At 35.9% G+C, this 20,777-nt stretch overlaps 2 protein-coding genes across 2 annotated transcripts; one reads left to right on the top strand and one right to left on the bottom strand.

Annotated features, from left to right (window-relative positions):
* On the top strand, window positions 1,604–3,432 carry LOC109829390. Its single transcript, XM_020396514.1, has 2 exons — window positions 1,604–1,785; window positions 2,899–3,432. The coding sequence occupies exons 1-2, from the start codon at window positions 1,724–1,726 to the stop codon at window positions 3,185–3,187; spliced, it is 351 nt and encodes a 116-aa protein (XP_020252103.1). The 5' UTR covers window positions 1,604–1,723; the 3' UTR covers window positions 3,188–3,432.
* On the bottom strand, window positions 4,691–18,326 carry LOC109830158 (LETM1 and EF-hand domain-containing protein 1, mitochondrial-like). The gene is made up of 15 exons (XM_020397331.1): window positions 18,098–18,326; window positions 16,850–17,470; window positions 16,445–16,757; window positions 15,929–16,075; window positions 15,747–15,835; window positions 15,541–15,633; window positions 14,514–14,640; window positions 13,552–13,616; window positions 13,302–13,473; window positions 11,830–12,027; window positions 11,671–11,718; window positions 11,378–11,515; window positions 10,367–10,449; window positions 5,339–5,454; window positions 4,691–5,258 (listed from the first exon to the last, which is right to left on the bottom strand). Exons 2-15 carry the CDS (start codon window positions 17,407–17,409, stop codon window positions 5,176–5,178), a joined length of 2,232 nt encoding a protein of 743 aa, XP_020252920.1. The 5' UTR covers window positions 17,410–17,470; window positions 18,098–18,326; the 3' UTR covers window positions 4,691–5,175.

The following is a 20,777-nucleotide window of genomic DNA, read 5'->3' as shown; positions in this document are numbered from 1 at the left end:
AGGGGCCGCTAACTTCTCTGAATATCTGGTTTGAAGTTGAGTTGTTCTTTCCTGCATGTGTAGCAACTCGTAAGAGGCAAGGTTTGATTCCCCCGGTGTTCCTTCGGCGATCAAGTTAGCAAGGTACTTGAGTGGAGGGAAATGGCGAACTATAGCAGTTCTTAAGTGTAGTGGAATGGAGAAAAATAGAGAGAAATTGCTTACCTTCATGTTGGGAATAGTTTTCCCTTTTATGGTAATGAAGGAAGGGTATTTTGGTCTCTTCGGCCGAGTCTGGGCTGGCGGTTGAGTCAGCATCGACTTTACAGGTGTCTGCTGTGGAGTGGTCGCGGAATAGACGCGGTCACTTCATCATTAATGAGATGGGATAGGCGGTGTGCGAAGCCGGCGTGGTCTGATCTGCCATAAATAGTACTAGGATGGAGAAATGACGGCGCCTGTCAAGTATTTAATGTGATATCGACCCTCTGTCCGCGGGGGCTCGAGGGTCGCAGTCGCCTTTTGTCTTGTATGGAGGAGTGTCGAGAGGTACCGCCTTTCGAGTCGGCTCTCATGAGATGTCGGTCAGACAACTAGTCGAGTAGACTTGTGGTGAGTCGTCTTTGACGAGAGGACCGACAAGTACCGCCTCTCGAGTCGACCCAACGAGATGTTGACTCGACGAGTCGGGTAAATCGGGACTCTGGCTATCCCAAGTGTCGAGTTGACTGAATTAGGCATAATGTGGGATACTTGTTTGTTGTTGACAAGAGATCACAATTTAACGACTGAAAACACCATAACAGTTACGGATATGGTTATGTAGTGAAATATCTAGATCCTTGTCTAAAATACCTGAGTATGTATTGATCATATTGTTGCAACAATTTTAATCCTTATAGTAATGGATTTGAGGTTAATTTTTGATGATCAAGATATCTCATTGTAGCTTTTTAGATATAACGAACATATTAATGAATTCTCTTGTATCATATCAACTATATTTTTTGTCAATATTGTCTAGCTTTCTCATATTTGTTTTGTATCCGCATGTATATTCGCTTATATATCCACATGCATAGCATTATCCATATCCGATTTTAGCGGATATGGTACGGATAGAATAAATATCATATCCAAGCCGTATCCAGACCGTATGCCTATTATGTATACAATGTTAAAGCATGAAACTATACCAGACCCATGAAAGTGACTTGGCTAGAATTTACGCAGACATCCTCATTGCTTTAAACTCCCATCGACTACTTCGTACTTGTATGCTTCCAAAGCTCCAGCGTACATCACCATACGGGGGGAAAAACAAAAAAACATAACATACTCGATTTATGCTCGATTTACATAGATGCTGTATAGAACCTTTATGTTCCCAGCATACTTAACTTTTCCAAATCTTTGTCGAAGAGTAAAAACTTCTCAATTACATGTGCATCTGTACGTCCAAAATCCTAGTAAATAATTATGAATACAATTATATACAAGCGACACTTGCTAAATAACTTTTCTGCCTACCCCCCGCAGTCTGTACGTATAATCACTTGAAATCGATATTCGATTTTTCCAGTAAAATGTACCAAACAGGAGAGTCGAAGTGTATTGTCGGTAGGCTTGTGTTTATTTCCTTTTCATGTTCTTGCTGAGTCTGGAATAGTGTCCTTTTTTTATTCCCTCTTGTCTTAAACTTATACAATTTTGTATTTTTTTCACAGTTGGAGCGGAATCCTGCATGTTACATATTCCTCCAAGTGACATGTTGTTAGAAACAAAAGTGGCAGTTCAATTGGAACAGTAAGTGTTAGTTTCAACATTATGCAGTTCCAACTCTTGCTGTTGGAACCCCCTTCAATCTGAAAAACAAGTTATATATGCTAGGGAAGATATGTTGTCTTAGAAAATGTCTATAAGATGGAGGCCCGACTTGTAAGTTACAATGACAATAGTTATTGGACACAAGTTTTATGAACGTAGTGTTTGAGGAAGCCTATAATATGGAACACCAAAGTGAATGCAGTGACTAAATCTGAGCAATTATGGAATAATGATGTAGTGTTTTTTTTTCCTTTGCTAAAGTTAATGTTATTCGGCTGCTTCCTCCACAATGACACTAGTTGTGGAGACTCCAATTACCACCTAATCGGGGAGGATCTGAATCGTTGTGGGTATTAGACCGTTAGATGGGGAATGAGCATCTGAGTATTATCCTAGAACAATGGTTGTGCCATATAGTTGACCATGTGATAATGGGGAATAATTTCCTATTATCTTGTTGTTTGAGGCCTTGATAAGGTTGCGTTGTGTTGAATTCAATCTGTTGTGGGTCAAATATTAATCTTAACTTTATTTCTGTATATGTTTCTAGTCTGACATATAATATTTCTAATTGTAGCCTGACATAAAATATCTGAGCTTGTAGTAAACTGTCTTTATCTTTTCCCTGCTTGCGTCGGCTATACCATTCTTTCTATCGCGCACCTCTTTTATATAAGTTCTTAATTTTCTTTTTAAAAACTTAAAGTTCTATACCATTCTTTCTATCGCGCACCTCTTTTATATAAGTTCTTAATTTTCTTTTTAAAAACTTAAAGTTATACACATGCTTTTCTTTTCTTATGCTTCTTCCTAGTTCAGGCAATCACAATGGATGTATTTTTCCTTTCTTCAAAGATACAGTTGTGTAGTTAGGCTCACTTGCACAAATTTCTGACTATAAGGTGCAGGCATTCTTTCCATGACTTTACTTGTAATTTAGTACTGTATTACCTGGTTGTGATGATGATAGATGTATGCAATATATGTATAAGACTCTTTTGAAGTCTGATGTTCATGTATGTGGGTGAGGGTGGATACACTAGGCGACCGAGCATTGTTTATCCCATTATAACTACAGCTTCTCCTTGCCAGCTTCCAATGCGGGGTTGCAAGAAGAACTGCATATATTATCCTGTATCGTTACGGGAGATACAGAAAGAAAAGGAGTTCCATTGCGGCAGGAGATCTATTTGAGGTGTCTGATTCAGAGACTGGAAGGTTGATTGATGACCGACCACATCAGGATGCAGCAATTGACATTGATTTGTCGCAGTTTTTTGGACAATGCAGGGACTTTGGCTCTTGCCGAGGCTGGACCATGGCAATCCTTACTGGGCTCGTAATGCTGGAAGGTCCCAATCTCTCACGAAGGCGAGAATAATGTCAGTTTGCAGCATTGCCTATGTAGCTAAAAGATATCATCAGTTGTTTTTGCCTCTTCAGTAAAGGGTCCTAACTAAGTTTCTAATTTTGTAGATTGATACATATGACTTTCCCTCTTCAGTAAAGGGTAATTGTATCAGATTTGTTCTTGCAATTGGTTGCATATTGCTTCATGAAACCATTCGAAAGGTTTTGTCTCAAATTTGTCATTGTTATAATTTACAACTAATATTAAGTTTCTAACTGTGTGGATTGTTAGCGTATGATTTCCCTCTTCAGTAAAGGTTAATCGTATCATATTTGTTCTTGCAATTTTAATGGTGAACTGTGAACTGTTTAATTTATGGGTTTGTTTCCGTATATTGCTGTTATTCGATGTTTCTGCAACCTTGAGAGTGAATGGAAAATGGTGTTTCCCCCCTTCTTCTGCATAACCCCTCTATTTGTTGGCCTTGTCCGTTCATACAAAAAAAATTACATACAGAGCATACAATAATAACAAGACATTCCCAACATTTCCACCTTTCTAAACTTCATAACAGATTATATGAATATCCCACCGCTCACAAAAAAGATTAAAAAATAAATAGACATGTTTAATAAACATGTCATTCGGGTTATATGGGTCGGGTCGGGTAACCCGTTTAGTAAACGGGTCGAATCACATTGACCCATTTATTAAACGGGTCGGGTCGGGTCACACTTATACGGGTCGGGTCACACTTATACGGGTCGGGTTAACTATGACCCGACCCGACCCGACCCAACCCGACCCGTTTGCCACCCCTAGGAAGTGTATTGTCTATTGTGGTCTGAGCATAGTGTATCATCTCAGCATGAGGAGTTATATGTTATGTTAGCAACGCACCATCTAGAAGAGTGGGGTATGAAAAGCCGCCGAAATGCAAGACGCGTGTATGTGTTGTAAAATTAATGTGTTCAATGATCTCTCTTGTTGATTAAGGGTATAATTGTTTGGACTTTCACCTACAAGTCAGGCTCATAAACTGTCATCCTGAAGTGCATTTCTCAAGTATTTGAGTGGCATTTTCTTCCAGTGGTTCACTGTATGACTAATCACCAGATCAACACACAAATCCAAAAAATCTACTAAACCGATGGACAGCTTATACCACATCATCAATCTAAGGGGCACAAACCACTGAAGGACCGATGCGTAGATATTTTCTCATCTTTTAGACTTCTAGCTCAATCCCAATGCTTGCATGTCTAAAACTTGAGAGGTAACTTTTTTTCTATGGAAAGTATGAAGACACCATGGAGTCTGTACCGCAATGGTAAAGCCTCTCGCAGTGGCTTTGCAGTACAAGATTCCATCTCCATAAATTTTGAACCTAATCAATCTTAACATGAAGGTACCAAAGCATAGAATGTGGCATAGGTTACTTTCGCTAAACGAACTCCCCGAGCTCAAGTGCGTGCACATTGCATTATCACAAGACAAAACTATAGTTGGCAAAGATCTATACAACGTGCAGTATCACAAGAAAAAACTATAGCTGGCAAAGATATATACAACAGACCATTCTTTCCCCAAAATACCCTCTTGGCCAAATTTTATTTAAAATTAAAACACTTTTTTATTACATTTGCATCTGCATGTCTCCAAAATCTTCATTAAATAACAGTATTCTAAGCACCATAATCCTTTGAAGGGGTGTGGGCATCATGAGTTAGGGTTGGCTGCTCAATAGACAGAAGAAACCCAATCTGTTGCGACTATAGGATCTTTGTAATCTGATGCGATAGAATCAAGTCCCTCGTGTTTCTGTGCACATAATAATCAGCCCCATCTCTAAATTTTACAGCGGCAAAAATTGCAACCATCATCCCTTGCATAAAAAATAGTGTGATGGTCTACAACGACTTATTCTGAAAATGTATTTTGTATGTGAGAATCCTCGACTATTGGGTTGTTATAAAATAAATAGAAGAGGATTCTACTACTGCCTTTGATTATAGCAACTATCTATTCTCAATCTCATCGTCATTGACCTCCTCAGCTTGGCTGGCCAGCTTGACAATGTCTTCGACAAGAATCTTACCATCTGTTGCAAGAATATTATGGGTGCAAAGAAAATCAGAATTGAGAGTATAATAAGATATGAGGAAATTTTTGTATGCTGACCTCTGTCTCTTGAAAGGTTATTAATGAGCTCTTGGACGCTCTCCTTGCCCAAGGTATCTTTAAGGTACATAGCTGCAGTGGCAACCTCTTCTGGTGTCACTTTGCCATCGTGATCCCTGACAATTACAACGTACACATGATTGGTAAGTGGAAAGTTTGACAGGGAGAATATATATCAGAAAAATTAGTATCCGGTTTCAACTCTAAATGTAAAGGCTATTACTCAGTTAGAATAAACTGCTACTGATCAGGTTCATAAAATTATAGAAATACTCGCTGTTGTTAAATGGTGTACTAAGACAAATGTTTGACAGACCTTAATTTTTCTATTAGCCAGAAATAGTTTAAAAGAAAGGCCACTGACTTACTGCCCTTTTCAATTACACTGGCTATTCCAATAGTTAATAAATCAATATTTTGACAACAACAATAATAATAAGTTAAGGCCATGCGGTGAGGTAGGGGTGCATTCGGTCCGGATACGGCTCGGATATGATGCTTACCATATTCATATCCGCTTACCCATCTCGGATACGGATATACTTCGGTAAGAAAAATTTATAATCATATCCGCTAAAATCGGATACGGTTACGGATATACATATGGATATATAAGCGGATATGCATGCGGATACAAAACAGATATGAGAAAACTAGATAATATTGAGAAAAACATAGTTCATGTGATACAAAAGAGTTCGTCAATATGTTCATTATAACTGAAAAGTTAAGATTAGACATCTTGATCATCAAAATTAACCACAAATCCATAATCTAAGAATCGAAACTATTGTGAGAGTATGACTAATATGTATTCGAAAATTTCGGATACGAATACGGATATTTCACTACAAAACCATATCCGTAACCATATCCTATCAGTTATAGATTTGAGTAATCATATTTGTATCCTAACGGATACGGTTACGGATATTTCCTCGAACACGGATACGGTTTAGAATCCCCAAGGTGAGGTCCACCTTACTAGTCACATCAAAAGGTGTGGCTCTCACCACTCTTATCTCTTAATAACTCATTTAGCAAAATGAGTTGTCACCTCATATCCATCACTCTAATAGGAGAAATTTTTGAAATAGGCCAATTTTGATCAATATTTAGCAAAACCGACCGTTTTGCTAAATATTTAGCAAAAATGATCTTTTTTTGCCAACTCACGAAAGCTGACCAAAAAGATGTCACTTTTGTTGAATTTGAGTTTTAAAACGCACAGTACTAGTAATCTCGTGTGTTTAGTGGCCACAAATCGGCCACTAAACTAAACACAACCCACGGAACTACTAGTCCCATGGGTTTTTTGTTTTAGTATTACAAAATCTGCGAGACTAATAGTGTCGTAGATTAAACAAAGACTTTGCTGGAGCTGCCCAGCAAATCACGGAACTACTAGTCCCGTGTATTTGTCAGGCATATAAAAGCCACAGTCATGCCCAAAAATTAGGGCACAGCCTCATCTATCTCTCTCCTGATTTCTCTCCCTCTACAAATCCGAATTGCATCAACCCTCTCCCAATCTCTCTCCCGCAATAACCCTAACCTCATTCCATTGATTCGCTTCCAAATCACCTCTTTCTCCCTCAATTTTCTCTCTTATTCTCTCCAAACTCATTCTCTTCAAACCCAAATTAAGATCTTCCCAAAAGTTCACTCCGACATTGTTGAACTCCGACGTCGTCTAGCCTCTTCGACGCAAACGAATTTTAATTCTTCATCAAGGTATCAATTCGAAATTTTTATAATTTTCTCTCTATTATTTAGTTAAAATTGTAGTTTGGAAATAACTATATATTTAGAATAATTTTTTTGCCAATTTTGATTAAAAAATTGATTTGGTTAAAATTTCATAGATTTAAGTTGATATAGATATATAAAAATTAATTGTTGAATAATATAGATAATTTGCATATGATGAATGTTAATATTTCAGTTCGAATGGCGAATAGAATACCGGTTATTTGCCTATTCAATGGGACACTGAGCGTTGGAATGAATAACATGCCTATATATGATAAAAGATCTAGAAAAATATTCATGCTATCTATAAATTGTAAGTTTTATAGAATGATGGAGCAAATATACAGAGTTACTAGAATTAATCATACAGAGTATGCCACTAAGGTCTTCTGTAATTGTCCGATAAATAAAAAAAAGAACGATTGTTGTAGAGATCACCAATGATCAAGAAATGAGTGACATAATACAACCTATGGAAAATCAAATCTCAATTGAGTCGTTCAGTGAAAATATTCTAATATCCGGTGTTGCCCAAGTTTCATATGCTCCTGAAGAGTTCTCCCGCATGCTTGACTTAGAAAATAATTCGAGTGAATTCATTTCATCTCCAAGTGTCGTGCACTTAGAAAATGACTCCGGTGCAATGACATGGACACAACGCTTCTATTCCCCGATTTAAGTAAAGATAAAGTACATTTGAGATAATATAATTATTCCTAATATTTAATTATTTGTATAAATTATTCATCTAAAATATCCTTTTATGACATATTTGAGGTAATACAACTTGGTATTCATATAATGCACTTTATTGGTCATTTTTGCTAGATGCATATAATACAACTATATGCATTTTTAATGTGAAAAGTGGCTACCACTTTTCCAGGACTTTGACACGTGCGGGACATTATCATGAGGTAGTGCTATTTTAGCATACCTATATAGGAAAATGTCAAAAGTTGTTTTTATGCAAAATAAAGAGCTCAATGGGTGTTTGATATTATACAAGTTTGGGCATGGGAGTGGTTTTTGAGACCAAGATTATGAGACGCGAGCTTTAGATGGATAGATTTCACTGGGCTGCAGGTAAATAATTTCGGGTCTAATTAAAGTAAATTTCATTTTAAATTTTAATTCTAGTATTAGAAGCTAAGCTTTTATCATTCACGCAGATGGAACGTCCAAAAATGCTATGATGGGGTCTCGGCAAAACAGTTAGATTTTTACAAAGGAGAGCTCGACTGGATGAAAAATTTTCAGGTATCGAATTTTAATTTAAGTCAATTTAAGCTACTGATATATTTCAAAGAGTTACTAATATATGGCATATTTTGTAGTTTGAGTAGTAGCCATATGAAACTTTTCTACCTCATCTACTACTGATTTGCATGGAGGGCACGGTATATGGAGAGGCAGAGTTCCTCTCATTTGCTTTGAAATTATGGAGATGCATGTGCCAGATTGTGTGCTTAGGCAGTTTGGTTTCGTGCAGCACGCTCCACAATTTATAGAAATAATAGAGAGAAAGACATCTAAGGGTAGGCATCAAATTGACTAGGCACTTGTGCATAAACAGTACATTGAGAGATGGAATTAGCGGCATTTGAGTATCGTCGAGCACATTTATTCTCCGATGGAGAAAACATATTATATAAGATGGTATTGGAGGATTACCAGAAAATGGATAATCATTCAAACCACCCCTTCAGTCAACGAACTCGAGATACGTGCCCAACAAGCATGATACGTACCAAGGGGTGTAGATGATAGAGAATGGATAAGTAAATTACTTAATTTCAAATAATTTCCATTCATTTTTAGTTTTTTAATCTCTTGTTAGCTTTTGGTTGCTTATATATATCCTTTTACATAATTGCAGATAAATGCTATGGATGAGATAGAGGGGATTGCAAATGAGAGAATAGCTACCGTCAAAGAAGATTCAGTACATGTATCGGTATTGCAACAGATAGTGCAGAGGGTTCGTGGAACTCTTCATCGAACTCATAGGGATCAGCATGATGATCGCGAGCAGATGGCGCGTGAGGTGAGGGTATATGTACACCGACGAAGACAAGGTGGATCTTGCTTGCACGATAATGAAACTGGTCTGTCACAGCCCCACATGCAACCGGATAGCGAGCACATACAAACTTAAGTCGAATGAGGACGCCAACGATCTAAGCGGGTATCAAGAGGGGGACAATGGGGGAGAGGCTGACCTTTAGGTTGTATGTGATAGTTTATTATTTTTTTCTGCTTAGATTCTATTTGTAACTAAATATACATGATACATTTAGATTTGTTGGGAGTATTGTGGCGTGTGGATATGCATATAAGGAATCTATTGTGTTGTGATTTGGTTTATTGGATTTGTTGGGAGTATCTTAAAATTTATAACTTATTGGATTTCTTGTGGTTTGCTTTATTGGATTATACTGTTTAGCAATGTATATGGGGTGTTTAGCAATGTATATGGGGTGGATTTACATTTTCCTGCATATGATACATTGTATATATGCAAGGTATAAATTGGGTGTGATCTGTGCCAGATTTGTGCATGATACTAGTCCCGTAGTTTTTACAAAGACTTTGGTCTCAGCTACCCAGCAAATCCACGGAACTAGTAGTCCCATAAATTTGCTGGACAACGAGACCAAAGTCTCTGTAAAACTCACGGGACTACTAGTCTCGTGGGTTTTGTAATAGTGAAAATAGTGAAATAGAAAACCCACGGGACTAGTAGTCTCATAGGTTTTGTGTTTAGTTTAGTGGTCGATTAACGGCCACTAAACACGCGGGACTACTAGCCTCATGTGTTTCAAAACTCAAATCCAGCAAAACCAATCTTTTTTTGGCCAGTTCTTGGTGTGCTGGCCAAAAAGAGGTCGGTTTTGCTAAATATTTAGCAAAACGGTCAGTTTTGCTAATATTTATCAAAACCGTCTTATTTCAAAATTTTCTCCTCCTCTAATAATAATAGTAAGAATGTTTATAGTAATGATATAACAAATTCAAAATGTATATAATTCCACCAGACGGAAACTGCAGTCTGATAAGAGAAGTATAGTTGAGGGGTGTGAGAAATTACAGAGGGGATGATGGTAGACATAGGACAACATCAACAAGCATATAAATGATAGAACCAGCCTCATAAAGAAAACAGCTTTCAACATAATCTCATTACTAATTCAAACACAAGTTAGCAACAAACCATGTAATAATTTAATAATTTTTCATACCAGTAGGAAGAAAAATGTAGAGCAATTTCTTTACCTATCAAGTAGATTGTAACGGTTACCGATTTTAGCATCAACATCATCAATCTCTTTTTCAAGGCTTTGAAGCATGCTGTCAATCTGAAATGCAGTCCAAAAAAGAAAACATCACTAAAAGACATCTATAATAGAATCGCAAGAAGTTAAAAGAGAAAAGATGCAACCACATATGTTCAAAACATAACAAAACTTTGACTTTCAGAGTAGAGGAAGTTCTCTCTAGTCTGCAACTCAAAAAACATGTGGGGACAATACTTCAAAACTCTTTTAAGAAAGCAGATTCCAAACTAAAAATTGTCAGAGCAAGGGAATGGAAGGTCTACGATCAGCTTCCAATGGAATAACGCAAGTAATAAGATTGTAGGATATAAGTTTTCCCATGCCCAATCCAACCTGCTGGCTAGTCATGATTCTGGGAGCTATGCCAGAAACAGGTCAGACTTTGAATGTTAAGCGGTATATAACCACATGACCGACCCTACTGGTATCTTCAGTAGCTCCTTGAGAAGTCACTGGCTTGTCGTGTTACTAACGCTTGGGCTGACATCGTCAACCCTGCTAACATCACCATCATAATATGAAGTCATCCATCGAAAATGGCAACTAACTATATCCTACGGAACTGCTAACATAGTCATTTGCAACTGAGGCTTCAAACCTGATATTGATAATAAAAGTACACACAAGTTAACTGCTGCAAAATTTTCATGATTTTCTATAGTAAAAACACATTGGATATGAGGACGCTACCCTGCAGTAACCAACCTTACTTACAACGCTGTTTCTCCCACCTTCGATCCAAAAACAGAAAACAGTGAATGCTAAGTTAAACTGGGTAAGGTCAAACTTTCATCCCTATTGATTTCATTTGTTTATTTGTTGAATTTACATAACATACTTGAGCCTTCAACAACAGAAAATAGCAGTACTAAAGCTGCCTGCAATTAAGCATATGGACAAGAAACATGCAAAAGAAAAAGTAACCTATTTTAAGTAATGGATTCCTCACCCTATCTTGAAGCGCAGATGTGACCTTATCTTCTGAAGCTACTTCAGTAGCTTCATCTCTCGCAGCTTTGTACAACTTCTTAGCTTCTTCCTCTCCATCAGTACCCTCTTTCTCAAGTAAGGCATTATACAATTCTATCTGCACTTAGCAAAGTTTATATTCTTTCAGCAAGTAAAAAAGCATGTTCACAAAATTAAAAAAAAATAATCCACATAAAAGCAGCCATGAAGGCAATATTGAAGTTAAAACAGAACTATCTGGCATAATGGCAGTGACCACTGAAAGAAATTTACCTCTTTGTTAACAAGGCTCAAAAACTCCTGACGCTCCCTACTGACTGACTGCAAGGAGTAGACAAACAGTAAAAAAAGCTCCAGAAGCAATAGATCATTTTTATTTTATATGAGGAGGAGCTTGAAGAAAGGAAAGGAAATAGTACAGTTGAGGCTTACAGATGCTGAGGCTAGAACAGCCAGAGCACGGCTGATTCTGCCGTATTGCTCTTGCTTTTCTGAAGTTTTTGTTTGTGCAAGCTCTTCTGCTTCTCGAGCAGTAGGACCAGTCATCTCTTTCAAAGCAATATCCTCCTCGCCAATTTCAGATTCCTTTATTTTAGCTTTCTCTTCTTTCTCTAGCTTCTTCTCTTCCTCCTAATAGAAGAATAAAGCATTAAAACAATCAGCTCAAATTGCAAAGTAAGAATTAAATACGTCAATATCCAAACCTTTCCTTATTCACATGTAACCTGCTATATAACTTGACAGAAGTCACATCCTTGGAAGGTTTTCTAGTCTGTACAGCTTTTTGTATATTTGATAAGCTTGAAATCAAACCTAAGCAAAGTATGTGCAAACTACTCGGATTATAGGCATGAAACATTCAAGATTGAGAGGACAAGCTGTCAGGTATCATTTATTGATGAAACTCTTTAAGCTCGTGCAACCAAGGATCCAACCAAAGAAGGAGAACTGCAAGGGTTATCTTCAGGTATTACATTTACATATATTAAAGAGTCAAGTTGACAAATACAGTTATCATTATCAAACATGTAAAATTCTGTCCTGCAATCGACTTGTGCACAAACACAAAATCATACCCCTAGACATATTTCTTAGCTAGTTAATGTGCTAGAACAGTCAAAAGCAACCACTTCGCTTCATATGAAAAATATATTAAGTACCTGAGAGGGAGCAATAAAAATCGTTTTTCAAAGGAGACTTTGTTTCAACACTACAGATGCAGCTCTCTACGTTGCCAATCAAGTGAAAGAAACAGAACAAGTACCACTAGAGGTGCACCACATACTCATCCTACCAGATCAACCACCATATAAATTAAGACTAAATAGCATATTCAAAAAGACAATTTTCATAATGTTTAAGGGTAAGGTTTGAAATTTGAAGTACCAGATAGTATATAGCCGGCTATATCGAATTTTAAGTGTCTGACAATGCGATCCAGCCAAAACCAATCAATAATCATAAATAGACTGATACAGTTAGTACAGAAGATAATCCAAGGTTGGACCAAGGTTAGAAGTACCAAAAATGATTTTATAGGATTATACTAGGGGAAAAGTATAAAAGAAACCTAAATGGAACCATGATAGGTACCAATCCTGATACACTGTCAAAGATAGGATTGAAAACTAATACAATCTACCAATAATCGTGATACATTGACAAAATCGCCGAAATCAATACCATAACAGTAAAAGAACTGCAATAGGTACCAAGATTTCAAACCTTTCTTGAAGGAGCTCAACTGCGCAGATGAACATTAAACTCGAGCTTAAGAGAATGCGTATCCAGAAATGTATGTCAAGCAACCTTTTAAAATCACTGTTCCTATTTTGTTTGCAGATGCTAGAGACAAAACATTCGTAATACTGAATGGAGTTTGTTAGAGCATAATATGCAAGTACCTTAATAAGTTCTTCTTGCATTTCAAGGAACTCCAACTTCCTCTTCCTTTCTGAGATGGAATCTTCAGATGGCAATCCAGTACCAACAGTATCTACAACCTCATCTGGTAGAGATGATAGTGTAGCTACAACAGCCTCTTCAGGTTTCAACTTCCCAGACACGGTGAAGGCTCTGAAAAATAGAATAGCATTAAAAAGACCCGCAAAGAGCAATAACAGAAATCAGCCAAGCTAAAAGAAACTAAATTACCTAGAAAGTATGAGGAGAGAAGATGGAACAGAATGATTCAGAGATAAATCCAACCAATCTCGCAGCTGCAAGAACATTAAAACAAGCAAACTTTAGTTTGGCGAATGCCTATTAAAGGAAACTCATTTTAACAATAAATATATGGGTCTTCTACCTATATAGTATGTACCACCCAAACAAATCACACATCACCCCTACAATTGCCCTAGTGGCTGGGGCTTGGGACCTTGGTTCAAAAGGCCAAGGGTCAATCTGTGTCTATGGCATGCCTATCCCCAATTTCTAATTATTAGGTATCGCAACACTTGTGCTATTCACCTGGATCTAAACTACAAAAGGGGTTTTTTTCCTTTCTTTTTTTTTTTTGTTTGTTTGGTGGGGGGGTTGCAGGCCATGGGGTTCACTTGACTGGTATTAAGCCCAAGGTTCCTCGCACTCAAAAAACAGAAAAACAAATATACTTTGAGTTACCCAACAAATATTCATACGTGACAATTTACCCTCCATTTACAGTTAGGCCTTTAAGTTAACCCTCAGATTTCTGTTCGAAAGTATACATGGTGACATATTTTGTTGAGTTGATAATTTTTTTAATGTGGATGCGAGTGAGCGAGCGAGAGAGCTAAAGAGAGAGATGGTCACCTCTCTTCCTTTTTATGGTTTTCAGATTTGTTTTTAATATTTTTCGGGAGGCAGAATATGAGGGTAAACTTTTTATCCTAATCCCATAATGAATCTAATAGAAGCAAGGGTTACATCAATGGGCTTGACATGATTTTGGGAATAAATTGGAAAACATGAAGATATAGGTTTGATTGTAAAGTTAGAAAACCATGAAAGAAATGGTTGCGTTTAAGACATGTACATACTGACATATTTTCACAAGGAAAGCATAAGAATTGGCTGAAATAGAATATCATAACCAGGAAGCGCTACTGTATATACATTCAAATAGATCGTACCTGCTGGCGCATCTCCTCTGTTGAGAGCAATCCTAGATGGCCTCGCTCACGACATGCTTGACGGAGTTCCTCTTCCGAAAGAGACTCTACACCCTCTGCTTTGATTAGTTTATCATCCTCCTTTATCCTAGGTAAATTAAATGGAGCTGTTCAATCCTTGGAGTCGCATCAAGCCAGCATTTGATGGGTAATTATGTGCATGGAGAATATAGACGAAAGGATTATCCTTTGATAATAATAAAAATACGATAACAGAAGCTAGTGTTGAAATAAATGTCTGATAAATTAACATAATAATAATATCTAAATCTAAAGTGGGCGAAACGGAAATGCAGATGACACTATAGGCTGGAAAATAGCTTTCTACCACTTAATTGTCAGAATTTTCCACATAGGTGATAGGTTATTCCAGCACAAAATCCAGTATGAAAATGTCGACATAATAATGAATATATTTTATTTGTGTACTGCAATGAATATATAAGCAAGAGAATTAAATTGATGATATATTTCATTTCATAATGACTATTATTCTATTTGGATTTGATACACATGGTAATATTACCCAAAATCAATACAGTACCAAGGCAAGTATAGGTGAAGATCAAGGCACATTAACTACTCCATGCATATCCAATAAACAGAAATGGTAATAAAAAAATGTCCTGTAAAGCGAAAAGAAAGCAGCAGAATATCTTTTTTCCCCTTCTTGTCGTTCAGCTGGTTCATGTTGGTGTGGCAGAGGATGTGATCAGGTAGTGGGTGGGTGGTGGAAGTGATGCTAGTGGGTATGTGTTGGCCGAAGGGTGTTTTATGAAGTTAAGTGTGTCAGGGCGTTTGAAGAGGGTGGATCAGAATGACTTTGAGGAGACAAGGTTAAAAAGATTGGTAAAGATCATTAAGCAACATCTGAGTACTCTAGTATAAGTAACATGTCAAAAATTAATCCAACTTGGAAATTTTCATTGCAATATAAATAGTTGGGGGAAAATAATTTTCTTAACAATACGTCAAATATTGAACTTACTGTTGCAATTTTTTCCGAAGCATATAGCGTAAATATTTATCAGTTCCATATGGTGGAATTCCCATATACTTGCACATATTGATCAATCTTGGCCTGCAAAAGAAAAGAAAAAAACAACACATAAGTCATGTAGATGAAGCATTTAAATGGATACCTGGAAATTAACTTGAAAAAAGGTAAAACATAAGTCATGTAGATGGAGCGACCTGCTGATGTTGTCCAGAGTCAACTCATCATTGAATAGTTTTGCAAAGCTTAAGATTTCTTCATTTGAAATGTTAGCACCAGTCCGGACCTAAATCCACAACAATTTGTCATAGAAACAGAAGATGTAACATGTTTCTACATAACCAAAGGAAGTTAGACCAATAGCAAGTTAGCAACTTACCTTGTTCAAGAATTCATCTAAATCTTCTGCTGTCTGTTTGATGTCTCCAGTATGGGAGAGCTGTACCTCTTTTGCCATTTCCTTAGCAGTGTCCTGCAAAAATTTTGCATACTCGATTCGGGCATTGAGTCTCCTTTTTAAAGCTTCCTGCAAAGTTAGTGACAAAAAAAGTACAGTAAGCTTCAGCACCCTAGCTGGAAAGTAGTGTGTATTCATGTATGTATGTATGCATGTATGTATAACATGCAAAAGAAAGCATGCAAAGACAGATTAACTAGACAGTGCTGGATACCAAGGAGCATATGCATCCCCACAAGCGCACTTGCTATAAGTTATACAACTATGAAACTCCCATGAGTTATAAAATAAGTGCGGGATATGTATGTACAACAAATGACAGTTCTCCTATGAGAACATCCAGGGTAAACTTTCATACTGAAAGACTCTGTGTATTGTTATAGCATGTGTCGATTAAATTATTCTCGAGAATAAAATTTCATGTGCTGCGCTTAGTACCTGTTCTTTCATTTTGTCTTGAAAAGTTGATGGCAGCATGTTCGGGAATAATTTAAGAAATACTGGAAGCAAGAATTCCATGAATGGGACAATGATAAAAACAGCAACAGGAACCAGCCTGAATATATCAGCTGTGGTACGAGTTAGTTGCTGCCTTTCCCTCCTGGAGAGACTCTTCCCACTAGCAAGTTTGAGCAATAATCTCGAAGAAATTCTGACATCTACCCAGAGTAATTTCGAACCCAGCCAATAATGCTTCAGAGTAGAAACAAATTCATCCTTCCAATGGCGCAACTTTACAGCCCAGTCAGCCCTGCAATCAGCCAATTCAGTGAGCACATGAAAGCTTGAGTAGAGATGGTCAGAAAAACTGAATTTGCGAAACCTTAAAGAAAGAGCCAATACCTGCTCATGGAAGCAACTGCTCTCAAAGCAGGACCAATACCCAAAAGTTTAACCCACAACTTCTGAACAATTGATTGAGAAACTTTCTGTGATTCTTGAAGTTTTTTGGCTTTTGCTTTAGCCTTTGCATTACTTAGGCCTTCAACTGCCTGGTCACATTCCTCCGGTGATGCTTCTTTTGTTTGTTTTTGATTCTGACCTTCTTTAACATCATCATGTTGTCTTATTTCAGGCTGACCAGCTGTAGCTGTTGACATAGCTCGTATGTATTGCTGCTGCAAAGTCCACCTAACTCCCAAGGGATGAATATCTGATCCCCCATACTGAGTACTGAAAGTTGGACGGCTAAGAAATCCTCTCGATGAAAAGTGCAAGTTCTCTTTTGGCACTAGAATCGACTCCTCCTTACTGTCAGAATAATTAAAACCCTGGACTTTTTTATCTGAGTCCTGACCAGATCTTCCGTGTGCAAAACTAGAAAAACCAGAACACGGACGAAAGGGACCGTTCAGGTGCCTCAACAGGCACTTTCTCCCTCTGACAATTGCTCTTGAAGCCATTTTCGGTTTCCTTTACTTCTATGAAACGAAATGCTATGGTCATATCTTTCCGGAGGCCTCCCTGCATTAATCAACTCACTTCATCTTATGAACATAGAAAGACCATCCTAGGTACTCTGCTAACTGTACAATGAAATTAATGGGACCAACTCCCTATCTAAAAACCCATATTTCCATTGAACCTTAAATATTCACACAAGCAGTAATATAGCATAATTTCCCTCTCTTTTCTTCAGAAACACCCTTTATGTACATGACACCAAGAGCGCGACAATCAAATTTCAAGCACATCTGCAAGTCGCGAGCTATCATAGAAACTAAGAACTAAAATACCGAAGTGACCTTAGGGTTTTGTCGTGTAATAAAATAAATAAATAAAAACATGCATCTCACATACCCTAAATTGTAATACACCCTCTCCTACTTGTATCCACTAATTGAGACAACACAAAATGAACCAACCTCTCCACCAAAAACTTCCTATCAATCTTTTCTGACATAACAACTTTATTTTTAGGGTTTAAAAAAGTTCATCTACCGTCAAAAAAACACGTCTTTTCACGCGAAATCTCAGCTCAAGACCGTCCAGCTGTACGCATTTCGACATAAATCGAGCACTTGCACCCAAAACCTCAAACTAAGCGGAATAACATAACATTTCAAGTAAAAAACAAACAAATTGACCAACCAGATTAGAGCTTGCATCGACTCTAGGATTCGCGGCGAATAATACGGATCAGAGACCGGAATCGAGGTTGAAATTTGTTCGGAAATGTGAATTTTATGAGGGGGTTTAGGGTTTTGAGAGGAGAGAGAGAGAAGAAACTGGACGCGATTTGGGTGAAAAAAAATGAGGAGAAGGGGGGAAATTTTTGACGGAGTGTATTTATCTGGGGAAGAATATGCGAAGCGAGCAAATGGGAAGGGACTCTCATTTTCTCGGGAGGACCAAAATATAGGATCAATAAAAGGGACAAGTGAGGTGTTCTTCTCTTATTGGATAATGAGTTGGTCATCATTAAGGATGATCAACTCATTATCCAATAGGAGGGGGATATCTCACTTGTCCCCTCTATTGGTCTCATATTTTGGGTCCTTGGGAAATTTTCCTTTTCTCGGCATCCCCTAAGCCCTCTCTCTCTCTCTGACAATCAGACTGAGGGTATTTTTGTAAATAACATTGAGTTATTTGGGCTTGTTTAGTGGTGGGCCTTCTTGAGGGTAATTTTGCTGGGCCAAGAGTCTCGCCCAAGTTTACGACGGCCAATTATCTCGAACTACTTTTGGTTTTACAGATCAGCAAAAACTACAGTTTCGTTTGGATAACATTGTGTTTTTTTTAGTTTATTTTTGTTAAAAACATCATGGCGTTATGTTTTTCTCTTAAAGTGTTTTTAAAACACTATGTTGAGTATTTTTGGTCAACACTAGTTTGACCCGTAACAGCATAAGTATTAAACATACTATTAATATATTATATATTAATTATAATAAAATATATTATAAATAAAACGTTATAATATTTATTTTACATTATTATAGTATTATAAATATTAAATATAATACAATATAATATTATATAATGTATGATAATGCTATATTGTAGTCTAATGTGTTATATTATATTATAATTATTACATATTATGTTCAAATAATAATATATTTAATTATTTGGTATATCAATTTGATATTGTTATATTTTATATAATATTCATAAAATAATATTATTGTACTATTAATATAATATTATACTATTATTAATATAATATTACATTATTAATAATGTTAATATTATGCTTTTACTAGTATACTATTAATAAACTAATATATTAGAAATATGTTCATATTATATAATATATTATGGTTTCTAATATTTTAGAGTTTATTAATAATACTTTAATAATATATTAACAATTTATGATATAAATAAATATTATTATATTATGAATATATTATTTTTACACTAAGATTTGTTAGCAACAAATTATTTTACTTTATAGTATGTTATATTATTTATTATGTAATATATATTAAATTTTTATATATTATATTACATTTACTATTCAATATATTATTATAATATTATTATATTATTATATTATGATTAAATATGTTACTATTATATAATACTTTATAATTATTAATTTATCACAATTTATTTATTAAAAATTTAATAATATTATTATATTAATATTTTTTATCAATAATTTTTTATTATCTTCTATTAGTTTATTTATATTTTATTATTACTTATTATTATATTATCAACATATTTAATACTAGTATTTAATAAGTTATTATATTATTATATAAGATATCTTAATTATTATATTTTTATATTATTTAATAAATACTTCTAATATATTAGATTAACTATAATATAGTATAGTATAATATAATATAATATAATAAGTATGTTGACAATAACTATGTATTAATTATATTTAATATATTATATTAGATATTATATTAACACCTTATCAAACTTAAAACCAAAATATCAAACTTAAAACACTTAAAAGGTGGTTTGAAATAAGTGTTGTATTTTTTGTTTGAGCATGATTTAGCTCAAAAAACATCATGGTTTCTAAACGCATGGTGTTTTGTTTTTGGCAAAAACATCATAGAAACAACAAGTAAAATGTTGTGGTATCGAAACGGATCCTAAATTATATAGTTTTACAGAAAAAAAGTTATTTTCCGTTATCACCCCTAAAGAAGACTATCACAAACTTTGGAGTCAGTAGAAAATGTTTTTAAAAAAATATCTTTATCATGTTCTAACATTCACTGGTGATAGTTAGTGATAAGTGGTGGATCCAAAAAAAACATTCTTAGGGAGGCGAATGACAAGTTCATATTTATCCAATAATTAAAATGTAATATTATAAAACAACATCATACAAATTGGCTAAAATTTTCAACTTAAATAGGCTAAAACTCGAGTGAATGCAAGTACTTTTTAGTAACAGGGGGCAAATTGCAAATTCACAATACTAAAGAATGTAATTTTGATTAATCTTAGGGGTGCAAGTGCCCCCTAAGACTATTACTTTCTCTTATAAAAAAAATAAGGTAAATTGCACGATATCTCCGGATTGATTGTCCAAAACATAATCTGTCATTTTAGACAACTTTCAAAACTTAGATGCGCCGGAGTTGCGGATTCCTAAGTTTTGGATACCCAAGTAGACATCTAGAGTAGTGACTCCTTGCAATTCTATAGAAATACCACAAAATTCATTTCGCCTAATGGATGTCAACAATTAAATCCAAGCACAAATCCCCATGTCCAATAATCCAATTGTTAACATCCATTTGGTGCACAATAAATGCCACGAACCGAAACCATTTGATACTTTCCCCAC

This window comes from Asparagus officinalis, chromosome 2 (genome assembly GCF_001876935.1).
Source record: "Asparagus officinalis chromosome 2, Aspof.V1, whole genome shotgun sequence".
Classification (NCBI taxonomy): Eukaryota; Viridiplantae; Streptophyta; class Magnoliopsida; order Asparagales; family Asparagaceae; genus Asparagus; species Asparagus officinalis.
This window is presented reverse-complemented; position numbering and strand designations above follow the sequence as displayed.